General features: G+C 37.1%; 1 protein-coding gene across 14 annotated transcripts in view; it reads right to left on the bottom strand.

The window, feature by feature from the left end:
• LOC129025937 (neuroligin-4, X-linked) overlaps window positions 1-27,145 on the bottom strand; it is a 292,127-nt gene that overhangs the window by 103,862 nt on the left and 161,120 nt on the right. For 2 of the 14 annotated variants that reach the window (XM_063661001.1, XM_063661002.1), the window contains one exon: window positions 12,211-12,321. The exons of the other annotated variants lie outside the window; for them this stretch is intronic. In XM_063661001.1, coding sequence (XP_063517071.1) covers window positions 12,211-12,321 — 111 coding nt within the window. The remainder of the gene's footprint in view (window positions 1-12,210; window positions 12,322-27,145) is intronic. 14 annotated transcript variants of the gene reach the window in all.

Here is a 27,145-nt window from a genome sequence, read left to right as displayed (position 1 = left end):
CTAAATGACGAGTTAATGGATGCAGCACACCAACATGGCACATGTATACATACGTAACAAACCTGCATATTGTGCACACATACCCTAAAACTTAAAGTATAACAATAATAAAATTTAAAAAAAAGAAAAGTGTCATGCTTTGAGATTCTCTTGACAAATCTGAACATTCTGAAAATTTCCCATTTCTACAATATTTATTAACATTTCAATTACATCATAGATTGCTTTTCTATTATTCAATGGAAATTTGATGCAGTTTAGTTCCCACTTCACCAACATGATGTACAGGATTTATGATTGTGTGTGAAAAACTGGTGTGTATTTTTCATGTCTACCAAATTAAAATTAATTACCAGTAAACCTTACTAGATAATGAAAAAATTTTTAAAAGTAGACTTGCATTAAGAACTACTAAATTTTGAAAACATAACAAGCACAGTAAAATATTCAAAATAATCAATATAAAAGCCTAACTGTCATTAATAGAAAAAATACATTATTTTAGTACACCAAGAACTTTTATTTTTGACATAAAATCTGACATTGTTCTTTCCTAATGTGTCTAGATTTTAAAGATAAATTTACTGCTATAGGACTGATCAGTAGATAAATCAAGATAAATATCTATCAATAGATAGATAAATAATCACAAGGGCCATTATTTATTGAATAATTATAGTATACAAATAAGTTTGCTAGGTGAATTAAATACATCATGTCTTATTTATTTCTCACAGTAACTCTGCATAGTACCTAGTGTTATTGCCATGCTGTAGATCCATTGCAGACATACTAATAAACAGCTGGCACTAAATCCATTATCAGTCTTTAAAAGTCTGACATAACCTCATGTATATATAAATGAGAGCATTTTCATGGAAAAAAAGATTATATCCCTAAGTTTGAAACAAAACACTGGCTTCATAATTTGGATTTAAACACACTCGTGTTAATTTCTAAAATGGCTTTTAATCATGCAATTCAAAGATGAAACACTCTAAAACAGCAAAATAGCCAAACATGCATTTCCTGAGGAACACTCACATACTAATTGAAAAGTGTAAAAAATCTTGTGAAAAAACAAAAGTATGACTCAGTGCTTCAGAGAAAAATGTTAATATCTTTTTGGCTGGGTGCGGTGGCTCATGCCTGTAATCACAGCACTTTGGGAGGCCGAGGCGGGGGGATCACGAGGTCAGGAGATCAGGAGATCGAGACCATCCTGGCTAACACAGTGAAACCCCGTCTCTACTAAAAATACAAAAAATTAGCCCAGCGTGGTGGCAGGCGCCTGTAGTCCCAGCTACTCGGAGGCTGAGGCAGGAGAATGGCGTGAACTTGGGAGGAGGAGCTGGCAGTGAGCCGAGATCTCGCCACTGCACTCTAGCCTGGGCAACAGAGCTAGACTCTGTCTCAACAAAAAAACAATATCTTTTCATCCAAAATGCTAGCAGTAACATAAATCCTAAATAAAACATGATTTGCATGAGCTATGGCGTCAGGTGATGATTAACTGTCTGACATTTCTTTGAAGTGTTACTTGTTAGAAATAACATTGCTGATTTAACTAATTTTAATGCCTGTAAAAGAAAGTCGTGATTCTCTGAACTCTGAACTGCTCTTAACATAATGGAGTGCTAATAAAATATTTGAATTATCTCTATAAATTCATGTTCTACCTAGTCATTTCTGTGGGTATCAGCATAAATCAAAAGTCTACATCTAGCAGTAATGGAGAAGATCAATTCAGAACAACCTTCTAATTGAAAGTGGGTTGTAATACGTGTGATTTTGCAAAGTCTCTCAATAGCATTTCAGTGCTAAAATTATATTTAAGATTATAGCTTCAAAACTGATGATCACAGCCTGGGCAACATGGTGAAACCTTGTGTCTACAACAAGTTTTTAAAAATTAGCCAACGCCTGTGGTCTCAGCTACTGGGGAGGCTGAGGTGGGAGTGAGTCTTCAGCCTGGGAGTTTGAGGCAACAATGAACCATGATCATGCTACTACATTCCAGCATGGTGACAGAGCAAGACCCTGCCTCAAAAAAACCAATCAACCAACCAAATAAACAAAAAACACTGATAACCAAATTCTGGTCTACCTAGATGCCCAGCACACAATGCAGCCTTTGCCTTAGTGCACTGTTCCAATCTTGAAGAAACAGTTAGGGTTCTTGCAGCATCAGCAGATAATGGGACAATTCTCAAACCCTAGTCACTCCTGAAGGTATGCAATCTAATATAGTCACCTCTAACATTTTCCTACCTTGTAGGTGTCCCCCTCAAGGCAAGCATTAAACAAAAGGAAATTCGGTCTTGCAAGGACTTGTAGTATACCTTCACAGCATCTAAGAAATTCAGGGAACAGCATGGCTCAATGGATGAAAGAACCTGGAATTCCAGTGTCCACAGGTTCGGAAGATGCCCTTAATCCATTTGCAAATACGGCGGCCAATTCACAAAGATTACCAAGCCCATGAAGAAAGAAACAAAAAGTCACCAGCAAAACCTGGTAGAAATCCCAAAAGAATTATCATAGTGCAGTGAACAGATATATATATGATAACCGATTTTCTGAAGGGTGTTCAAAGACCTTGAAAACAACAAGCTGGAAAGCGTCTGCCAGGAATAAGAAAGTATTAAGAATGAACAAATAAAGATCAAGTCGAACTTCTAGATCAGAGAAATAAACAAAATGAGAAAACTAATGCATCTGACTAAGGGCAGAAAAGTTAAAGAGGATATTGTATACACTTGGGAAGAGATGAGAAGAAATGATCCAGAGAGTATCATGCAAAGAAGAAAAAGTCTGGGAAACTGGGTGCAGTGGCCTAGGCCTGTAATCCCAACTATTCAAGACTGAGGAAAAAGGATTGCTTGAAGCCAGGAGTTAGACCAGCCTGGGTAACAGAGCAAGATCTAGTCACTAAAAAAATTAAAATAGGCTGGGCACGGTGGCTCAAGCCTGTAATCCCAGCACTTTTGGAGGCCGAGGCGGGTGGATCACGAGGTCAGGAAATGGAGACCATCCTGGCTAACACGGTGAAACCCCCTGTCTACTTAATATACAAAAAATTAGCCGGGCGTAGTGGCGGGCGCCTGTATTCCCAGCTACTCGGGAGGCTGAGGCAGGAGAATGGCGAGAACCCAGGGGGCGGAGCTTGCATTGAGCCGAGATCACGCCATTGCACTCCAGCCTGGGCTACGGAGCGGGACTCCGTCTCAAAAAAAAAAATAATTAAAATATAAAATATTAGTCAGGCATGATGGTGTGCAACTGTAGTCCCAGTTACCCAGAAGGCTGAGGCAAGAGATTCACATGAGCCCATAAGATCAAAGCTACAGTAAGCTATGACTGTGCCACTGCTCTCCAGCCTGGGTAACAAAGAGAGATGTAATATATAAAGAATATAAAATAGAGAGCTAGAAATAAAAAAAACAAAATGAGAATACTGAATATATGCATAATTATAATACTTAGTCCATGAAGATATTAGTCAGTGAGACCCAAAAACAAAAAAAGAGGAAGTAACATAAGAGTGATAGGGGGGTAAAAAAAAAAAGAAAAACAAGATGCAGACTTTAAAATAACTAGGAAGAAAGCATTCCAGAAAATATAAAATTAAGAACATTAAAAATGTGGAAACTATAAGAAGAAACAAAAATTCAACCTTGAAATGTATGAAAACACATATCAAATTTAAGGATTGGATACATTGGTTTAGCCATGGATTAGATATAGTAAACAAGAGAATGAGTGAAGTAGGTTATAGGAAAATTAATCCAGAGTGAAGCTTGAAAATAAAGATTTTTTAAAAAGCACACACACACACATAAACTAAAAAAGGAGCCAGAGGGAGAAAATCTAAATTATGTGCAAACAGAATGAAAACAGAAGAAACAGCAGCAATATTTGAAGAGGTAATGACTATTTTCAGAACAGAAGAAAACCCCATGGCAGATTTCAAGGTGATCAAGGAATTCTAATCAGATTAATAAACCCCAAACACTATTACATTGAAATGGCAGAAACTGAAAGCAAAACTATCTTAAAGGTAACAAGGGGATACAAACTCTTTACCAAATATATATATAATATATATATACACACATATATGTATGTGTATATATATATATAGTATATATATTAAATATATAATATTAAATATATTATATATTGAATATATTAAATATATAATATATATTTAATATTATATATTATACACACACGCACACACACACACACATACAGAAAGAGACAGAGTCTTGCTGTTGTCACCTGGGGTGGAGTGCAATGGTATAATCTCGGCTCACTGAAACCTCCACTTTCCGGGTTCCAGCAATTCTCCTGTCTCAGCCTCCCCAGTAGCTGAGATTACAGGCACCCACCACCACACCTGGCTAATTTTTGTATTTTTAGTAGACATGGGGTTTCATCATGTTGGCCAGGCTGGTCTCGAACTCCTGCTCAGGTGATCCACCTGCCTCAGCCTCCCAATGTGCTGGGATTATAGGCTTGAGCCACCATAGCCAGCCAAATATATTATTTTTAAGTAAGTTAACATTTAACCTGACAGCTAAATTCTCCATAGGAACAGTGGAATCCAGAGAATAGGAGAATGCTTTCTTGAATAGCTGAAAGAAGTAACTGCAAATTAAAATTCAATGAGAAAATTGTTCAAGAAGTGGATAAAGACATATTTAGCCATGCAAACTGAGAGCTTCCAACAGCTCACTAGCTCTGAAAATATATTTTAAATCACCAATAGATTTTTTAAGAGAATAATCACAGATAAAGTAGGAGGAACAAAGAGAAATGAAATACAAAGAAAGGAGTGTAATTGTCAAAAAATCAAAATGAATATTGAAATAACAAAATAAGCAATCATGTCTGAAAAAGATTCCTAAAAAACACAAAACATCGAAGGTATTAACAGCAAGTAAGTTAGGTCATAAACATGGAATTAAAACATACTGATTACTAACTATATTCAGAGAAGACGAAATGTATTAATTAAATTTAGTGATTATATTAAGGACCCATGTTGTAATTTCCAGGATTATTTACTAAAAGTAGTAAATAATCCAGTCTTTTAACAGCTAGTGTAGTGGGAGAAGTGGGAGTAAAGAAAATGGAATAATGTTATTTATTTGTTTATTTGTTGAGACAGGATCTTGTTCTAGGCTTGGATCTTGCCCAGGCTGCAGTGCAGTGGTGTCATCACAGGTCACTGCAGACTCAATCTCATGGGCTCAAACTCTCCTGCTTACTCAACCTCTGGAGTACCTAGGACTACAAGTGCACACCACCACACCTGGCTAATTTTAATTTTTATTTTTCATAGAGACGAGGTCTTGCTATGTTGCTCAGGCTGGTCTTGAAGTCCTGGAGGATCCTCAAGTGATTTTCCTGTCTTGGCCTCCCAAAGTGCTGGGATTACAGGTGTGAGCCACTGTTCCTGGCCTGGAATGATTTTTTAAAAAGCAATTCAAGCAAGATATAGAAGTGAGATATTAAAAGCACAATTTAGGGTAGAGGACTTAAACACAAATATATCAAAAATAAAAGTAAATATCAGTCAATCTGCAGTTAAAAATCAAATATAATGAGACCCAAATAGATGCTACATAGAAAACACTCAAAGCCTGAGCCAGCAGAAAGGCCTGAAGTAAACACATAGAAACGATACACAATTGGATTATTAACAAAACATAAGATAACATTAACATTAAAACATAAGGTAATGTTAATGTCAAACTAAACAGACATTAAGGCATGAAGCACCACAAAACTTAAAGAGGATCACTTTATAATGAGAACAACCTCAATCTGCCACAATTCAATAACAATTCTAGACCATATCCACTAAAATTAATAAGCACCTAAAACACAAAAAACTAAAGTTTGAAAAAATATAGGAAAGGTTTTAAACATCCATAAACATCAAGGGGAAATTTAATATACCTATTTCAGTTACTGAAAGAATATGTAAACTACCTATAAAACTATATAGAGTATGTGAGCAACATATTTCAACAGTTTGAGATACTAGACATATAGCACATTGCACCAACCATTGCAAAATATACACTTTTCTCAAGTATGCAAAGCACATTAGCAAGAAATAAACAAAGTTAAAAATATAAACAACCAGAAAAAAAACAAATCTATTTGGAAATTAAAGAATAATCTGTGAAAAAATTCATGTCTAAAAAATTAATAATAGAAATTACAAAATAGTTTATCTGAACAAAAGCAAAAGTATCATTTATCTGATTTGTGGAATGTAGCTAATTCAGTATTTGAGCAAAATTTCCAGGTATATATTAACAAATGAGAAAAGAAGCATATCTTAAAGTTAATAAAATCAGCATTTCAAGAAGACAGTAAAACAACAGCAAGATTTATCAGAAGTAAATAATTAAGATAGCAGTAGTAACTAATGGAAAAACATACAATAGAATGAAGAGGAAAACCAAAAATTAGTTCATTGGCACTTTCATAAATTTGAAAATTTAGAAGAAGTAAAAAGACTTCTTTAAAAAAAGTATAGTAGAACAAAAGTGATTCAAAAATACACATCTGTATAAGCCTTTTATCATTTATTTGTGTGTTTGTTTGTTTATTTATTTATTTATTTATTTGAGATGGAGTCTTGCTCTGTCACCCAGGCTGGAGTGCAGCAGCGTGATCTTGGCTCACTGCAACCTCTGCCTCCTGAGATCAAGTGATTCTCCTGCCTAAACTTCCTACTCAGGAGCTGATTACAGGCACGCACCACAGGGCCTGGTTAATTTTCGTATTTGTAGTAGAAACGGAGTTTCACCGTGTTGGCTAGGCTGGTCTTGAACTCCCGACCTCAGGTGATCTACCTGTCTCAGCCTCCCAAGTGCTAGGATTATAGGTGAGAGACACCACACCCAGTCCCCCCATCACTTATGATACCAAATTAGTTGCTTGAGCACAGGAAGTTGAGGCTGCAGTAAGCTATGATTGTACTACTGCACTCCAGTGTGGATGACAGAATGAGACCCTGTCTCAAAACAAAGAAATAAAAGAAAGGAAGACATCAAATTTGCTGCCAAAACTCAAGCCACAAGGAAAGCTATGCAGAGAGGGTGGTATTTCTTAGTTCAGGAAGATATTAAGGAAGATATATCCCCAATCTTAATCTCTTCAAGTATTTAAAAAATACATATACTTCGATTTTATTGTGCGATAGTGTAACTTCTATCCCAAATTCAATAAGGAATAGGATTAAGAAATTTGCCAACATCACCAAGGGACTATTTTCAGCAATGCATGAAAAGCATATGAATATATAATTCTCAAATTAGGTTTATTCCAACACACAAAGTGGAATTAATATGAAAATCTATAAATATATTTTATGTATATACGTAAACCTATATAAAAGAAAGTCATATCTTTTATATATAAAACCATCTTTTATATATCTTATATAAAGTCATATCTTTTATATATATAAAAGATACTATAATTATGTTATAAAAATATAATATATATAAAATAAAATCATTACAGTGACATTGAAGAGAAAAAAAAAATTGCCCAGGTGCGGTGTCTCATGCCTGTAATCCCAGCACTTTGGGAGACCAAGGTGGGTGGATTGCCTGAACTCAGGAGTTTGAGACCAGCCTGGGCAACACAGTAAAACCCTATCTCTATGGAAATACAAAAAATTAGTCAAATGTGGTGGCGCACACCTGTAGTCCCAGCTACTGGGGAGGCTGAGACAGGAGAATTGCTTGAACCCAGGAGGCAGAGGTTGCAGTGAGCTGAGATCATGCCATTGCACTCCAGCCTGGGTGACAGAGTGACACTCTGTCTCAAAAAAGTAAAAGAAAATAAAATAGAAAAGAAAAAAGAAACAAAAAACCACACTACATTCAGTAAAGAATAACAAAATGCAACATCCATTCATTCACAGCTTCAAAAATATTTTAGCAAACAAAAAATAAAAGGGAATTTTCCTAATCTAATAAAAATTCACAACTAAAAGCCAGTAGAATTGAAGACCTCATTTTAATGGGTGAGGGTGTTGGAAACCTTGTCTTTAAAGTCAAAAGTCATAAAGAGATGCTCAATTCTTTGTTCTATTTGGCATTGTACTTGAAGGGTTACACGATAAGCTGTTAAGGAGAGAAAAATAAACACATCTAAAAATTAAAAAGGAATAGCAAAATTGTTTTTACTCACAGTTGATAGAGTGTGTTCTAGGAAATCCCAAAGAATACAAGAGTTTAACAAGTTGCAAAATTAATGTTCAACAAGTAAGTAACGGCATTTTCCATTTTAGCAATAACAAAGAATGAACATTTTAAAACAAACATTACCATAGTTTTGAAAACATCTTTTCTACAAATCAATTAACCAAAATGTATAAAAGACTTCTATTCAGAATAGTATAGAATATGACAGAGAAAAAAATCTAAAATACTTAAATGTGTATAAGGATGTACATTTCCATGAATATGTCTGTTCAATGTTTAAAGATGTCCAATCAGTCCAAACTAGCCTAGAGATTAAGTAATTAATTAACTCAATTAATTCGTAATTGAAAATCACAAGCTTATTTATTTTTCAAGCTGGGTATTCCAAAATGCATACAAAAATCAACACACCAAAGGTAGTCAAGACTCTATTGCAAAAGAACAAGGAAAGAATATTTGCTATACTAGATATTTTGTATTATTATAAAATCATGATGATAACAAATGTGATTACTGGCACAATGGTAGACAGAGACCAGTTGAACTTTAGTGATATGGGTTAAATTGTTTAAAATAAATGGTATTGTGATATTCTAAGGGAAAATAAGCTAGAGCTCTTACAGAATGCAGTAAATAAATTCAACGTGTATTTTCAATATCAAAAATAAAATTATAAGCCTTTTTGCAGATAAAGTAAAAGGAAATCTTCATATCTCTGGGTAGGAAAAGATACCGTTAACAAAAATCCCAAAGTACTAATCTGAAAAAAAATATGGTGAAGTCTCTAAACTAATAGTAAGAACTTTAAAGAAATCATTAGGTGGCTTACACCTGTAATCCCAGGACTTTGGGAGGCTGAGGCAGGTGGATCACAAGGTCAGGAGTTCAAAACCAGTCTGACCAAAATGGTGAAACCTCGTTTTTACTAAAAATACAAAAATTAGGCAGGCATGGTGGCACACACCTGTAATTTCAGCTACTCAGGACACTGAGGCAGAAGAATTTCCTGAACCTGGGAAGCGGAGGTTGTAGTGAGCCAAGATCATGCCACTGCACTTCAGCCTGGGTGACAGAGCAAGACTCCTTCTCAAAAAAAAAAAAAAAAAAAAAAGAAAAGAAAAAAAAATTAAAAAAAAGAAATCAGTAAAAACAAAAAAGGTAAGAAGAAATTTGCAACATATATAATCAATGAAGTACTCTAATCAAGATAAAGCAATAAGAAGACACATAATTTAATAGAAAAACTAATCAAAAACAAACAGACACTTCCACTAATCAGGAAAAACAAACAGCCAATAAATATATGGAAACATCTCAATCTCAGAGTAAATACAATAAACACACAGTGAGTTTCCACATACACCCACTAGATCAGAAGAAGAAAACAGAATTTTTATACTGCCACATGTTGAAGGCTGCATACTGCTGGTGAAAACAGGCATTTGTGTACTGGAAAAGATTATATAGTTGAAGATTTGAACCAGCAATTACATAGTGGTATATATCTCAGAAAATCAATGCTTGTGAGAAATGAGGATGCATGAAAAAGAATGTTCATAACACGAGTTCATAATAACCTCAAACTGGAAAAACTATCTGTATCAATTAGGAATAAAATGGAAATATGGGAGTGTGATATATTCAGATTTTAGAACACTATACAACAATTAAAATGAGTGGAATGAATGTATACATAGCAGCATATAAGAATTTTATAAAACAGAATTATGCATGAAAAGAACACATCGTAAAGTAATATGAAGTGGCATTCATTTAGAGTTTCCAAACAAGCAAAATTTATGCGATTCAGGGATGCCTTTCTTTTTGGGAAAATATAAAGAAAAGCATAAGAGAAAAATGCTTACCACTGAGGAGGATAAGGAGACAAAATGGGAAAAGAGCATGCATTGCTTTGAAGATGGGAACATTATATTTCTTGAAATGTGTGTTTGTTACAGAAATACTTGCTTTAGGCTTTCAAACTGCACTGAGCATTGATAATATAACATAATACAAAACACAGAACTGGTTTCTGTGTGTTATACTTCAAACTCATTTAAAAAAATCAATGAGAAAGTAAGTCTAGCATAAATGCTGACCAATTAACCTTATGCATCTATTGTATTCCTTCACATGGCCCTATTATTTGTGGTTTCTAATGCCTGTCTCTAAATTGTTCATTTTGAAAATATCATTAAAAACCATGGACACTTCACCCAAGACTGATTCATGTTAACGAGAAAAACATGCTGCAGAATTTCTGTTTTCTACTTCCTGCTAATTGAAAAGGTATTGCAGTTCGGCACGGTGGCTCATCTCTTACTCCCAGCACCCTGGAAGGCTAACATTGGTGGTCTGCTTCAGGCCAGGAGTTTGAGACCACCCTAATCAACATAGCAAGACTGTCTCTGCAAAGTTTTTAAAACAATTACCTGGTTATGGTGCTGCCCAGCTGTCATCCTAGCTACTTGGGAGGCTGAGGCAGGAGGATCATTTGAGCCCAGGAGTTTGAGGCTGCAGTGAGCCATGATTATACCACTGCACTCCAGCCTGCGTGACAGAGCCACACTCTATTTTTTTTTTAAAGGGGGGTATTGAAAGAACCTCATCCAATCTCCCAGCCCCTTCAGCGACTCCTCAATGGACACAGTTCCCTAGAATAGCAGCAGGTGAAGAATAGCCTCAAATTCACTGAACCTCAGATATGAAACTCCAATATGAACTGAGCTATCAATCCATTAATCCCAGGCCCATCTTCACCCATCCTCAGGTCTATAATACCATCTGAGGCTTAACACTACACAATTATTCTTTCTGATTGCATATCAGCATCTGCAATAATTTATTAGGACCCTCTAAGCATGTACACCAATTGCTACCATACTGTACTTTACCTACTTACCTAGCCACATGAAATATTCAGTTCAGTCTGTGGAAACCACATAATAAGATCTTTAATTTTGCGGAGAAATGATTTAGTTCAATAGAAGGTAGATTACTTAGAATATAACATGAAGCATGTATCTTCATTGGTTATTGGAAATGGTAGAACTGGCAAAAGATTACATAAGAGGTGCATGGAAAAGTCAGGGAACATTCCACTAAACAGACTTTAAAAGGAGAGACTACACAATGAGCATTATCACACAGAAGAGAATGCAGAGCTGCGCCAGAATGGCATCCTTCATGATAGTCTATCTGGAAAGGCATATGTCTGAAATTTAGCTCAATACATTCAAAATACTGATTTACACACTGGGAATAAAGAAAGGCTACAAAGTGATCAAGTTAGATTAAACAGACTAAGGACAAATACACAGTATGCTAAGTACGATAGGTGGAGGGGAATGAGGAGAGGGTTGAGGGACCTTCAAAAGAGTGCCTTCTACTGGATGCATGAGAAATAGACAAACCTCTAGCCAGGAATTGCAGCCCCACAGGTGCCCAGGCTGCCCAGTGTGTCCAGGGCTAAATTTCAGCCTTCTTTAGTCCCTTAGCCTTCAGCTTTGCGCCATGCAAGCTGTACAGTAATACCAATACACGTATGTGTGTGCATGCAAACATTTTCAATTGCAAGAAATGCAATTTTATTCAGATTGCCTAATGGTTTGCCTATCCCTGAAAAACCAAGTCGAAGATGGCTTGCAACAAGAACACATGCACAATACAGCATTTCTGATGCCAGAAGACATGGTCTAGCATTTGTAGTGAAATATGTGACCACATTTTCCCTGTGAGATTCAAATCTGTTTAAAAGTGGTATCTAGATTCTAGGGTGGAAAAAGTAAGAAAAATACCAAAAATGTTTCTTTTCTTTTTCTTTTTTTTTTGCAAAGAAACAATGTCCAGTGAGACACTGTTCTTCTTAGGGGATTCCTTCTCTCCCTTCCCCCTATAGCATAATCAATGAAAACATAGCAGAAACCATAACAGAGAGAAGTGAGAGGACAGTGGAGAATTTTCTCTCTACCTCTAATTTCATCCTCATTTCTGAAAGGGTATGCTGACTTGCAATTCCATGGTGCCTGCAGGTGCAGCTGACAACGATGCTTGCAGTTTCCATGAGCCAGGGTGTTTTCTGCTGAGTGAGATGGAAATATGACAGGTGAGGGCCTGATATTCTCTTGCCTAGAAAATCCATGAGGAAATAGGGCCTTTCCTCGGCATGCAGTGTTCAGAAGAATACATGAAGATTACATCTATCAGTGCTAATAACAGTGAACATGTGAGAATGATGCCAATGTTTGATTAAAAACATCACATAGGCAGGGGACATCTATTGTGGACTGATAATTCCAATGAGTTATAATTGAAATCAGCAGCAAAGACAGGAATAATTGCATGTCCAATCTGAGAACAGACTTCTTCCTGTTCATTTTATTTTACCTTCACTTTAATTTCCTTATAGTATCACCATCTGATTTCATTTAATAAAGGGGGCAAAGGGAAAGAAAGGAGAAATTTAATAAGTTTCCACACATCACATTATTTGACAAGAGATGGGCTACCTCCTCACAGAAGGAATTTTGCATAAGAATTCTAATGTGGGCCTTTTCCTGTCACTTCAGTTTCAGCTGAAGTTTTGAAGCAAAAATCCAAGTCATATTGACAGAATAACACTTCTGGACTGTTTACTTTTGGTCAGGCATACCTCTTAGCTCCATTTACATTTATATTTTTATCATCATTGGAGCTGGACCTGATTAGGAATAAGAAAGAAACAAACAACAGGTTTAGACACAAAGAGTGGTTATATAACTTGTCCAACATCACAGACAGATCTATAAGAGCCCAATGTGGGACTTGTACAATGTCTTACTCCATTTGCATTGCTATAAAATAATACATACGGCTGAGTAATTTATAAAGAGAAGAGAGTCCAGGCATGGCAGCTCACATCTGTAATCTTAGCACTTTAGTAGGATGAAGCAGGATGATCCTTTGAGGTCAGAAGTTTGAGACCAACCTAGGCAACACAGCAAGACTCTGTCCCTACAAATATTTTTAATAAACATTAACTGGACATGGAGACATGCAATATGTAGTTCTAGCTACTCAGGAAGTTGAAGTCAGAGGATGGCTTAAGCCTACAAGTTTTATGCTGCAGTGAGCAATGATTGCACCACTGTACTCCTGTCTAACAGAGCAAGATCCTGTCTCTAATTAGAAGAATAAAAAGAAAAGAAAAGAGGTTTATTTGGCTCACAGTTCTGCAGGGTGTACAAGAAGCATGGTGCTAGCATCTGCTTCTGATGAGGGACTAAGGGAGCTTCCATTCATGGTGGAAGGGGAAAGGGATCTGCTGTGTGCACAGATCCCATGGCAAGAGAGGAAACAAGAGAGAGAGGAGAGGAAGGTGCCAGGTTCTTTTTAACAACCAGAGCTCCTGGGAAATAACAGAGCAAGAACACATGCATCATCTGGAGGACTGCACCAAGTCATTCATGAAAGATCTGGCCCAAGACAGAAATGCCTCCCACCAAGTCCCACCTCTAACAGTGGGGATCAAATTTCAACATGAGATTTGGAGAAGACCAATATCCAAACTATATCAAACCCTGTGAGCATGGCTTCAAAGTCTCTGGTCTATGCTTGTCTTCAAAGCTGCTTCCAGACAGCATCTTAGGAGATACCAGTAGCTCTACCTGTATTCTAAAATAAGGTTTCTCAATCTTAATTCTAGAGGCATTATAAATGGGATAATTCTTTGTTCTGGTGGGCCATACTCTGCGTAGCAGTATGTTAAGCAGCATCTAGGATTTGTATCAATTAGATACCAGAAACATCACCAAACTCCAGCTGCAACAACCGAAAGTGTCTCCAGGCATAGCCAAATGTCCCTTGGGAAAAAAAAATGTATACCCCATTAAAAGCTAATGGTTTAGCTGGAGGAGGCATTTTAAATATGAATACAAAAAAAAAAAAAGCATTGACTTAGAGCAGGGTTTATTGATGTCAGCACCATTGACATTTGGAATCAGATCATTGCTATGGGCAAGTGTCCTGTGCATTGTAGGATATTGAACGGCAACCCTGGTCTCCATGAACTAAATCAATTAACACCCTTCAAATTCACTGTAACAACTGGAAATGTCTCCTTACCTTGCCAACCGGGGCACACCTGCCCATGACTGAAAGCCATAGTTCTAAATCAAGAAGTGTATCCAATAATGCAAGACCTATTACTAGACTGTGGGGGTGGCCCTGCCATACATGACCCATCAGCCTTATTCAGGACTTATGGGGCAGCACCAAGACAGTGGTGGAGGTTGAAGATGCTGGAGGGTTGGCCATGTTAACTATCATGGTGATGGAGCCAAATGTGAACCACTTAGAAAAAAGTGCTCCTTGGTCATCTACGAAGAGACTCTTCCCTGGTTTCACCATTGGAAACCACCTGAAGGTCAGAGAATAGGTCCAGCTGAAGTGATGGAGGGAAGAAACAGACTCAGCGCAAGTTAAGTGAACTGCAGTGGATGGTACTGGCCACAGAACCCCTGGAATTAGAGGATGCCTCCAAAGTAAAGTTCAAGCACGCACAGCTGCTGCTCCCAGAAGACTGTAGCATCAGATTTTAACTCCATTACCAGCCACACAAGAAGTACCCTTTTCCTCTCATGGCCCCTTTCCTCTTAGTGAGGAAAATTGTCACCTTCACACTCATTTCTTATTGAATAGTTGTCCTGTCTGTGGCTGTCCCAGGATAGAAAAGTGAAAAAAAATTTGTGATGGAAGAAAAACTGCAATAGACTGAATGTATGGTTAAGATCGTTGAGTGGTCAGAATTCCTATTCTTTATGCATATTAGTCAGTCACAGGTGAGGATAAAAAAGGCTACTGATTAGATTGAGATGTAAGAATGCATTTGCTGTCTATTTGTGCTTTATTAAATCCAGCTAGTCTGTACTTTACTAGAACCTCTTGGGGATAGATGGGAATTGGGTGACTACTTAACAAGACATTTTATACAAGTCATTTAGAGTAGAAGGTTTGAACAAGGCAATTTAAGGGTTCTCTTTTCATGCTATTTTTAACTTTCTTTTGAACAAAATGGTCCAAAAGACACCATCCCCCAACCAGGAGAAAAATGGTGAACTTTTGGATACCTTCTGTCTTTTGCCATGAAGAAATATGCCACCGATCTACCCACTAGAGCTAGTTGCATGCAAACAATTTCATGTATCTTTTATTCCTTTTCTGAGATTTTTAGCAGATCCACAAGGACCATACATATATCACTTATTGAGAAGAGCATCTTACTTCCTGATCAAGCACCTTAGAATGCAGTGACCACCAAGGGACTGGCCAAAAAGTCTGATCTATTTGCAGAGCCATAACTGTGATGCAGAAGTGTAGGATGGCCATATGGCAGAGGAATATTAAATTCACTACGTTTTGCAACATTTGTTGGTTGAACATACTCATATAACTTGACTGTCTTAATCCTAAATAAGTATTCAAAGGAGGATTTACTACCAATGATAAGTGGTTAGTAAATCAATGTCAAAACATATCCCTTCTTTGATGTTAGTCATGCTAGTTGTTCTGTACATTATAAAATATTTTTTAGAATGTTTTTGGTAATATTTTCTATCTTATATCTGTTTCTGCAATCTTTGTCAAAGCTCCTCTAATGAATGACTGAATAATTTTAATAATCTCTTTCAATGTAGCCATAGTTTTGCAAGACTTTCTCCACCCTCACTTGGTTAACTGAAGCAAATGCTTTGGTTAGGTATGCATATCCTATTTAACAGAAAGGAGCTTCTGATGAAGGCATTGTCCTCTTCTTCCCCTGGGGTGCCTTATGCACAAAATTGCTTCTGTGTGCAGAAGGCATCTGGATACTATAAAAGGTTTTACCCCATGGGAAAGGGCACAGAAACAGACAGATGAGTCAGGGAGAAGTAAGGTTGATGGAATATGTTCGTATCAAAACATCTAGAACTTGATTTGGAGCATTTTGGTTATTTCTAACTTATTCCTGACCTATACAGCAAAACCAAAAATGAACCCACATGACAAAAGCATTTTATAAGCAGGACATTGAGTCCATTACAGATAGCTGGAGTCATATGACTGGAGCCAGGCAAGATGTTGAACAAACATCAAGACTTGAACAGATTTTAGGAACTAAGAGCACACTGGTCTTTACTTAATGGTTGGATGTAGGCTTAAGAAACAGCTGACACATGTACTGTTGTCCAGGCACAAAGGCCATATATCCATTTTAGTATCCATGACAGATGTTTAATGAGTGCTTCTCAATAAGCCTCTACTTCAAAGATGACATGTTTGAGGGGTTATTGAGGAGGTGATTCATTGGCATAAGGGCACGGGTCATGGAGGGTTTAGAATGGAAATAAAAGTACTCTGTTGTTTCACCAGCAAGAGGCCCTCAGAGTTCACTGACATCTGTATCCAGTGCCCATCCTCACTCTTTATTTTCTGACATTTTGTATCCTAGCTTAACACTCAAGAGGAATTCAGTGAGCACTTACCGTATACACATATGTATCCATAAGTGCCATTCATCAAACTGTGAATCAATATGAAACCTATAGCCCTTTGTCTTATGATTAAACTTTTTTATAAGCCCAGAACACACATTTCTGTACAAGGTGACACATGAATATAAAGCTAAAAGTATCCTCAACCAAGTGAAAAGTATTTATGGCATCAAAGCCATCCAAAGACAGCTGGATGGTCACAGTCCCTAAAAGGATTCCCTGGAAAGTGAGATCCAGCTTAATCATTCAAAGCACTGCCTCCACCAATGAAAAGAAGAGATCATGATGCAATCAGTTAAACTTATCTGGGGTCCAGAGCCTTTGCAGAATCTCAGCCTGACAGCCTGTGGCTTAGCTGTGTCCATCTAGATAAGAGTCCGACTTTTAGGTGTACGATCACAACTTTCATCTCGTCCTTGCCTTTGGGGTGTTTTTCTGTGCTAGCATGTTTGATTTCTGTGATTTTTCTCTGTGCCCTTATCATCTAGGGACTGCAAGATAACAAAGGCATGGAGTCTCCACTTACACAGAGCAAAGCAGGCTGTGGAATAATGAACAGACAGCCCATTGAAGCTCTGTCAGATGTACTAAGAGACTCCCATTTACTGATGCAGTTTCTGAGGAATCCAATGCTGTGTGGGCCTTGCCATAGAAATAATCCTCACCCTTTTCACTTTTTTTTTTTTTTTTTTAAAGACAGTGTCTTGGTCTGACACCCAGGCTGGAATGCAGCGGGATGATCTCATCTCACTAAAACCTCTACCTCGTGGGTTCAAGTGATTCTTCTGTGTCAGCCTCCCTGGTAGCTGGGACTACAGGCATGCACCACAATTCCTGGCTAATTTTTGTATTTTTAGCAGAGATCGGATTTTGCTACATTGGCGAGGCCACTCAAACTCCTTCCCTCAAGTGATCCACCTGCCTTGGCCTCCTGAAGTGCTGAGATTATAGGTGTGAGCCACTGTGCTCAGCCTATCCTCACCCCTTTTAAAAATATGAAACTGAAGTAGAAGTATGGAGAACATAGCTAATTCTTGTATAGATAATTAATAATACCCTCTTAAATAAAAATCATATTTACAACAAAGCACAGAAGAGAAAACTGTATGATTAGCTAATGTGATCCGAAGTCAGTAGTCCCATTTTTTGCTTATATGTAAATCATGTGGAACTTAAAATTCCTCTATTTTTAGTTTCTACTTTTTTGGGGGTGGGGTTGAGGGAGGTTAGATTAACAAAGTCTGTCCGAACGTGACGATTATTCATATGTAATATAAATATTTATATGTAATGTACAATGTTATATATGAAATTATATATAGACAGGCACATATATAAGAAGAGTTAGTAATTTTCTATGTTATATATATATGTGTGTTTATAAACTCAGAAGAGTTATATGTGTTATATATATGAATACCTGATATATATAGATATTTTCCCATAAATCAAAGGGATTTTCATGAAGTTTGGGGAATGACTTGGAAGACATATACACAAAATAAAATTTTCAAAATATGCTTACAAACTTAAAAAATAAAATAGGTGGTGTAAATTATAAAATCTGTATTTCAGTTATCACATATATGATATATATAACAGATTTACATTTCTAATACAATAATTCATAAATCATACACCTTTAATATGTAACAGTATAGGGGTGTGTGTGTGTGTGTGTGTGTATGTATGTATGTGTGTTTGTGTGTGCTAGCCTTTCCATGTGGCAGGGACTCTTACTAGCACTGTTTGTGAAGTAACTCTTTTGATCTTCAAATCACCATAAGACTCAATTATTTTACAGATGAGAAAAATGAGGGCCAGACAGTTTAAATCAACTAATCAAAAATACACAGCTCATGAAGCTCTAATACAGCTATGTTTTGTCATAGGTAGAGAAGTCTGAAAGAAAACATTGTGTGATATGCCAGTGTGGTCAGTACTTGAAAGCCCCATTTGTTGCTCATATATAAGTCATGTGGAAACTGAAATTCCTCTACTTTTAATGTTTACTTACATATAAACATGAAGTAAAGGAGAAACATGTCCAAGCTGCCTTAGTCTAACTTATCTTAATACAATATCTTTAAGATCTTTTTATTTTTCTCTGATATTTCCAGGAATGCTCTCTTGTTTAGGAAACTCTCTCAATTTATGAAAGGTAATTGTGCATCTTTTTATCATGTCCTCTATAGTTGCTTTAAGAAAACAATTTTATTCAAATACCTTTTTCAGCACTTAGCTCCACGTGTATGAAACACTTGGCTGACACTATCACAAGATATGAAAATGATTTTGTATCATGTTAAATTGTTGGTAGAATGTGCCAAAGAATCATTCCCGGAAAGTCTGGTGACTCACACATACAACCAAGGCATAGTAGATTATTTTTTCCAACAGCTAAAATGGCATAGCCCTATGGCAGTTGCATTTTAAACATTAGGAAAAAAAGGAGGAAAAAAAGATCATCCTCTTGACCTACTTGCTTTGAAAATCTGGCATTCTTTACAAAAAATAACTAAAACACATAAGTACAGAAATTGATATGGAGTGCATATTTTCAAAAGTTTTGCCAAAAATAGGACATCAAACATTTTATAGGTCATATCTGCAATGTGCAGTTTAAATTATCATAGTTTCATTTTAATAAAATGCAAATGCATGGATTGGTGGTTAAGTAGATTCTACTAAAAATCTGCACAATTTGACTACTCGGTGCTGTAGAAAGCACTGCATCTCTTTGCTTTGTACTCATGCAGTCTCATCTCCTTTGTAGAGGAGGCTTCTGAACAGCGTTTTGCAGCAATGAGTCCGAAAGCAAATTAAAACCCAAAAGGCCATCAACATGATCTAGGCCCGAATACCCCTGCTGATCTTTTGTGGTTAATCAGTCACAGTTGGTTCTGAAAGAAAAGAAATACCAACTTTTTGTTTCTACTATTGCCCAACTGCCTTATTTGCAGCTTGAAATTCCTATGCATGCATAAGCTCTCCCAGCTGGTTAAATGCCTTAGGACTAATTTTCAATCTAAATAAATCTAAGCATAAATTTCCGTATCTAATAACCTTAAAAGCTGTCAAACATCTTTTTTTCTAACATGTTTCTCTTAGAACCTTTAAACATATTTTGAATACCTCAGCCATACTATCATTTTAAAAATAAGTATAATACAGCTACTCTGGAGGCTGAGGCAGGAGAATAGCATGAGACCGGAAGGCAGAGCTTGCAGTGAGCTGAGATTGCGCCACTGCACTCCAGCCTGGGCAACAGAGACTCCACCTCAAAAAAAATTATGATTTGGGCTTGCTCACAGTTGTTTTAAAATAAGCAGTATGCAAGCATCAGAACCAAGAAACATGGGATTAATTTGTTAGATAAAAGGGGTTTATATGTGCATCCTTCTGGCTTTCAAAAGCTAGAGTCATGTACCTGTTAAAAAACTAAGGTTGAATGCATGAAAATCCAGCTTAATAACTGAAAATAAATGATAAGATATCTTTTGTCAATATTTTTCTTTTCCATGTCATCTGGCTCTTCAAGCCCTGAATGAAAAAATGCATATGAATTTATCCCTTGGCATTTTAAGGGCATGCATTAGCTTTACATGTTGCATTATTATTGTTGGTTAGCTATTGGGGAATCTCATACCCTACTCCTGATGTGTCTTGCATGTTCAGTTGCCATTGGAAGAAAACAAGAAGGAGCAATATTGATCTACAGAGTTCAGCTGCTGCTGAGAATGTCATTACTCTGCAAAAATTAACCCAAGCCCTTTGTTCTAGGAAGACATGGCCACAATGATCAGAACCAGAGAAAATATATTAGTGTGGACAAATCTGAATCAGTCATACAGAATGTAACAATAAAAGTGAGACTCAAAGACCTTGGTATGGGCCATCCCTATCCAAACCAGGCCCATGAATGAAGCGGTCTTGGTTATAAATGGAATTCTCCTATCCTTAAGATTACATCCCTCCAGTGGGAAAGGCATCTACAGACTAGCTAAAGAAGATGCCTCCTGGTATGTGAGTTACACAACATCTCTTTTCTCCAGCTTTCTTGAATTCTGAAAAAGAATCTCATTAAAATTAACTCCCACTGGAAATTGTGTTGACTATAGGGTGTCTCTTTTCTGCAACCAATATAATATTGGCCTTTGGTTTCCTAGAGGAAAGCCTGGAGATCAATGGGCTAGACTCTCCTGTATAGTCTTTGTTGAGACTCCAGTATTACCTCCAACTATCTGTAGGACTTGGGATATACTACTCAGTTTATTTCATTTTCAGTTACTCACAAAAGAGAAAAGCAGTCCCTGGTGATCAGCAGCTGACCTGGTAATGTCACCTAAACCCTGGCAATCCTGGGTGTTGGCCTGTCCCTTGCAGCTAGGCTGTGCCATTTTTCTATTGAACATAAATAATGGTAATAATAATAATAATAATGGAACAGTGACAGAAGGAAAAACCACTATGTGATCATGATAGAACAAGACAAAATGAAGACCACATTGTAATCTTGTCTGGACACTTACACAAAAAAGTGGTTATCCAAACACTCAAACATAACCAAGTGTCCACCTGTCCTTGGTATCATCAGTGACTGTTGTTTCTTTGTCAACCATTGCTTTAACCTATGCTTCATTTTTCCTCCTCTTACATAAGATTAAGATAACCAGTCATAGAATTGCCAACACTACCTGATAGTATCAATTCCAAATTCAAGAATAGTTTTCCAGAACCCTCTGTAAATCATTTAAAACAAGCCCCAATTCTCTAACTCTTTCCTACCCTTGTACTGAGACATCCCCTATGTACATATTCTTTCTTGTTGTAAAGAATCAACAGAAGTGGGAAGAACATCTGGGGTCATGAATTCAAGACCAGCCTGGACAACATAATGAGATCACACCTGTAAAAAAAAATAAATAAAAATTAGCCAAATATGGTGGCAGGCAACTGTAGTCCCAGCTATTCAAGAGGCTGAGGTGGGAGGATTGTTTGAGCCCAGGAGTTGGAGGCTGTAATGAGTTATGATCACACAACTGCACACCAGAGTGGGCAACACAGCAAGATCCTATCTCTAATGAATAATAATAATAATAGAAATACATAAAAGAGTAAATAAACCCAACTTTATTCAAGTAGAGGGGGCCTCTGGTGGTATTTGTTCAAAGAAAGTCAAGATAATATTATGATCTCATAGGATTTTTGTAAGAGGGAGATGGGATAACAAATGTCATTTCTGACAACATGGTTGGTTGTTACAAAGTGAGTGACAAGCATGGTATTATAATTATTATATCAGTATATGGATAAATGTATTAGCAAAGTTAGCAACGCTGAGTGAAACCAACATTGTGCTAGGTTCAAAGAAAAATTTCTCTGGCTCTATAAAGTAAAAGGGTTTTTCATAGACTATTGCAAACTCCCCAACTGTTAAACAATTTGCTGAGTATCTTACTCAGTTTTTTCTGACAATGAAAGTTTTTCTCAAGTGTTGACATTTAATTGAATAAAAATATGTGACCGCCTCCGTAGCCCTAGGGATATGAGTTAACATTACTGAAAATACTGTATTATCAGGAACACTAAGCAACACCGGACAGCTCTTGCATTTTCCGGGATTCTCTTCTGTAAAGAGGCAAAATGCTCCACTAATTAGAAAAGTGAGGCAGACGCCCTAACATTAAATAATTTTTTACTTAAGAAGTCTTGGCCAATATCAACCACTGAGGCAACAAGTCTTAATGGCAGGTGCCTCTGGAGAAAAACCAATGGGATTTCAATGATATCCCAAAAGATCACCACCAGGTTATCAATAAGAAAGACTGTAACCTTTGCTTTACTGTTTGACAAATGGAAAAAAAAAATAGCATCTTCTCTTTTTATTGCTTTTGTGAATTGAATTGGATATTTCCTGTAAATATCTTGAACAGGACTGGAGAACAGAGTGAAAGCCATTATTATTATTTTTGTAATCACTCATAGTATTAGTATAGTTATAAAATATCTTAGGTCTTTAATTTTCCTAGTTAGTTTGAACTGTACTCCATAATACTAAAGAAAAAAGAAAATGTAAACACCTTTTTCCTAAAGTTTCATAAATGATTTTACCATACGCCAAGCAAGCAAAAGCCATCACAAAAAGGCCAATCAATTACTCTGTCAACTATACAATACATATTATATTAATAGCAAGTATCAATATGAAATATAATTAAAATATTTAAGCCTAGAAAAAACCCTAGTTACCACAGTAAGAATGGTGTTATAGTTATGGATGTGTAGAAGGTTTTTACTTCTTTAACCTTTTAGCAATGTATTTATGTATTTTTATTTTTATTATTTTTTTTAGAGACAGGATCTGTCTTTTAACCTTATAGCAATTCACTGGACTTTTTCCCTTTAAAAAGTTATTAATAGAAATATACTCTTTTGGAAATGCTGTTTTTTGCCATTTATTTACTTATTTATTATCAATATAATATATTTGAACATATTTTAGAGACAAATGTGATATGTTCACCCCTGTAAACAATGTGTAATGATCCAATCAGAGTAACTGGGATATTCATCATCTCAAATATTTATTTTTTCTTTCAGTTAGGAACATTCCAATTCTTCTCTTCCAGCTATTTTGAAATATGCATTTCCCTACCGCATTATCCAATCCTATAATTTATTCCTTCTATCTAACTGCATTTTGTATTCCTAAACCATTGTCTTTTCTTACTAAGTAAATTAGTATGTCTTATATAGTAAATCATATTAATAGGAGGATAGCTTTGTTTTGTGTGTTTAATTTCATTCTCCTCTATGTAACCAAACATCTCTAAGACATCATCTGTCTTTGGCTAACCGAACAGTATAAAAATTTGTTTTATATTGTTTCGTCCTGATGATACCTTATTCTCTTTAGGTCAAGTGGACTTCTCAGTTCTGACACCAAAGATCAAGTCCACTTTGGATAATGGTTGGGTAGTTACTAACCAAAGATATCCATACCCCTTCACAGACATTCTGCAAATTTATGTGACTCATCTGACATGTGAATTCTGTCTCAAAACCTACCATTTGGCAGCTGGAACACATGGGGCATTTATTAGATGGGGAGTGCTGACTCAGATAATATTTACAGACACGTACAAGGACGTTTGATCTTCAGAAATCTCCTGCCACAGCTTGCTATGATTCTATCTAGAAGATGATTTCCCAAAGAATCCCCTTATTTCTGAGTAAGAAAATATTGTAGACCATGCATTTTCTCCCCAGAAAGATTCTGTGTGCCATAGATATTAGTCCATTCTCCTGTTGCTAATAAAGACTTACCCAAGACTGGATAATTTATAGAGAAAAGACATTTAATTAACCCACAGTTCCACAGGGTTGGAGAGGCCTCAGGAAACTTACAATTATGGAAGAAGGGGAAGCAAAAATGTCTTTCTTCACATGGCAGCAGCAAATGGGGAAAAGGGCAGAGCAAATGGGAGAAAAGCCCCTTCTGAAACCATCAGATCTCATGAAAACTCACTATGATGAGAACAGGATGAGGATATCTGCCCCCAAGATCCAATTACCTCCCACTGGATCCCTCCCACAACCTGAGGAGATTAGAGAAACTAATTCAGATGAGATTTGGATGCGGGCACAGCCAAACCATATCTTTCAGTCCCTAGCCCCTCCCAAATCTCATGTCCTCACACTTCAAAACACAAATCATATCATTCCAACAGTCCCCCAAAGTCTTAACTCATTCAGCATTAACTCAAAAGTCCAAGTCCAAAGTCTTACCTGTGGCAAGACAAGTGCTTTCTGCCTATGAGCCTGTAAAATCAAAAGCAAGTTAGTTACTTCCAAACACAATGAGGGTAGAGCCATTGGGTAAAAAACACCTGTTCCAAATGTGAGAAATTCACAAAAATGAAGGGGCTACAGGCCCCATGCAAGTCTAAATTACTGTGGGGCAGCCAAATTATAAAGCTCTAAAATAATCTTCTTTGACTCCATGTCTCACATCCAAGTTACAGTAATGCAAAAGTTGGGCTCACATGGCTTTAGGAAGCTCCACACCTGTGGCTTTGCTGAGTACACCCTTCAACACCAGCTGCTTTTCAATGGCTGGAGTTGACCATCTGTGGCTTTTCCAGGTGCTTGGTGCAAACTGTTGGTGGATCTACCATTCTGGTGTTTGGAGTATGCCCCTCTTTTTACAGCTCCACTAGGCAGTGTCCCAGTGGAGACTCTGTATGGGGGTTCTAACTCCAAATTCCCCTTCCACCAGATACTCTAAATCATCTCTCTCAAGTTCAAAGTTCCACAGATTTCTAGGGCAGGGGCAAAATGCTGCCAGTCTCTTTGCTAAAACATAACAAATGTCACTTTTATTCCATTTCCCAACAAGCTCCTCTTCTCCATCAGAGACCACCTTAGCTTGGACTTAACTTTGGACTTCAAAGTTCCAAACTTTCCCATATCTTCCTTTCTGAGCCTTCCAAACTGTTACAACCTCTGCCTGTTTAACCCAGTTCCAAAGTCACTTCCACATTTTCAGGTATCTTTACAGCAGCACCCCAATCTCAGAACCAATTTACTGTATTAGTCCGTTCTCACACTGGTAATAAAGACATACTGGAGACTGGGTAATTTATGAAGTAAAAAGGTTTATGTGACTCACAGTTCAGCATGGCTGGGGATTCCTCAGGGAACTTGCAATCATGGTAGAAGGGGAAGCAAACGTGACCTTTTTCAAATGGTGGTAGCAACAAAAAATGCTGAGCAAAAGGGGTAAATCCCCTTATACAACTATCAGATCTCATGAAAACTCACTATTATGAGAACAGCATGAAGGTAACCACCCACAAGACTAAATTACCTCCCATTGTGTGTGTCCCATGACATGTGGGGATTATGGAAACTGCAATTCAAGATGAGATTTGGATGGGGACACAGCCAAACCACATTACCATGCCATATAGTATAATGCTCAGGCATGCTTAGACATACAAAAGTGTCTATGTAAACTATATAAACCAAGTCAAATGGAGTAAAAATAAAACATAGTTTATGTTTAGTGTGGAATCAGTGGAAATACATGAGATTCAGTCAACATGCTTACCAAGAAATGACATAATTTAAATTACTTCTCGTGATACTTAGAAAGAGGCACATTCTTTACAGCAAAAATACTGACTTGTAAATCACTATCATACACAATTGCTGGGAGAAAAATTTTCACCTGCAAAATGAAGTGTGCTTATGAAAGTATACCTATTAATTTTAGACAGAGCTCTTTGGAAGATAAATCAGCTACTGGTTTTTTGCAAACCAGGATCCTGTGAAAAACTTAGAGAAAAACCCAAAAGAGTGTACATTGATTTTATACTCTTATTGTTGAAACTTTTAAACATAGCTGTTGTTGTGTTTTAATCTCATTTAAGAACAAGTGGAAATTTGACAACATGAACACTCACTGCTGAGGGGTGTAGAATACATAGAATTGGTTACCTAAGAAACTTGGAAATAATTACTAGGGACTCTGTTTATTTCCCACGTTAGCAAGGAAGCTCCCTAAAGTCAGGAAACATGTGTAATGACGACTTGCCTGTTGACATCTGAGCTCCAAAGACATTCCTTAAATGAACAAAAGGAGATGTAAAATAATTAAACATTTTCAAACTTCCACAAAAATGTGCCTCTTGCATACCTAAAATAAATATAAAACTGAATGGGATGGAGGCAGGGAAATTATGGGCAGAAGAGAGTGGATACCTGGAGAGGGCTCCACCCTCAAGCCAAAAAGCATGCAACCACGGCCCAAAGTGAGAACTTACATTCCTGTCTTCTTACTTGAATGTTGCCTTTTCCAAAACCACTCATGGCCCTCCCGGCCCCTCATTCGGTGCCCATTAAAACTCTAGGCATAAACAGCAGAGGGGAATGCCAGCTGGACATTAGAGACAATGGTTGGACATCGGAGAGAAGTGGCTTGACTTCAGAAGTACGTCTTGATGGTGCAGCTTTGGAGAGGATTTTGACCCTGAATGACTGGACTTCTAGGGAAGGTTACCTTTCTTCTCTATCCCAGCTTCCCTTCCGCCTGAAAGCTACTTTCACTGGCAACAAAATACCCCGCATTTACCATTTTCAATTTGTTTGTGTGACTTCATTGTTCCTGGATGCTAGACAAGAACTTGGGTGATGAGTGTGGGTGCAAAAGGCTGTCACACCCACCCACCACTGAGCTGTTAACATGCTGTCCGCAGATGGCAGAGATAAATGGACACTGTAACACTTCCTCTGGGGCTTCCAGGGTAGAAAACACCCTCTATGAGATGCTGCTGTGGGGGTGATATGGAGTTCCTTCTTACTGACACCCAAAATTGCTGGCGTCCAAAA

Source organism: Pongo pygmaeus, chromosome Y (assembly GCF_028885625.2).
Source record: "Pongo pygmaeus isolate AG05252 chromosome Y, NHGRI_mPonPyg2-v2.0_pri, whole genome shotgun sequence".
In the NCBI taxonomy this organism is placed as follows: Eukaryota; Metazoa; Chordata; class Mammalia; order Primates; family Hominidae; genus Pongo; species Pongo pygmaeus.
This window is presented reverse-complemented; position numbering and strand designations above follow the sequence as displayed.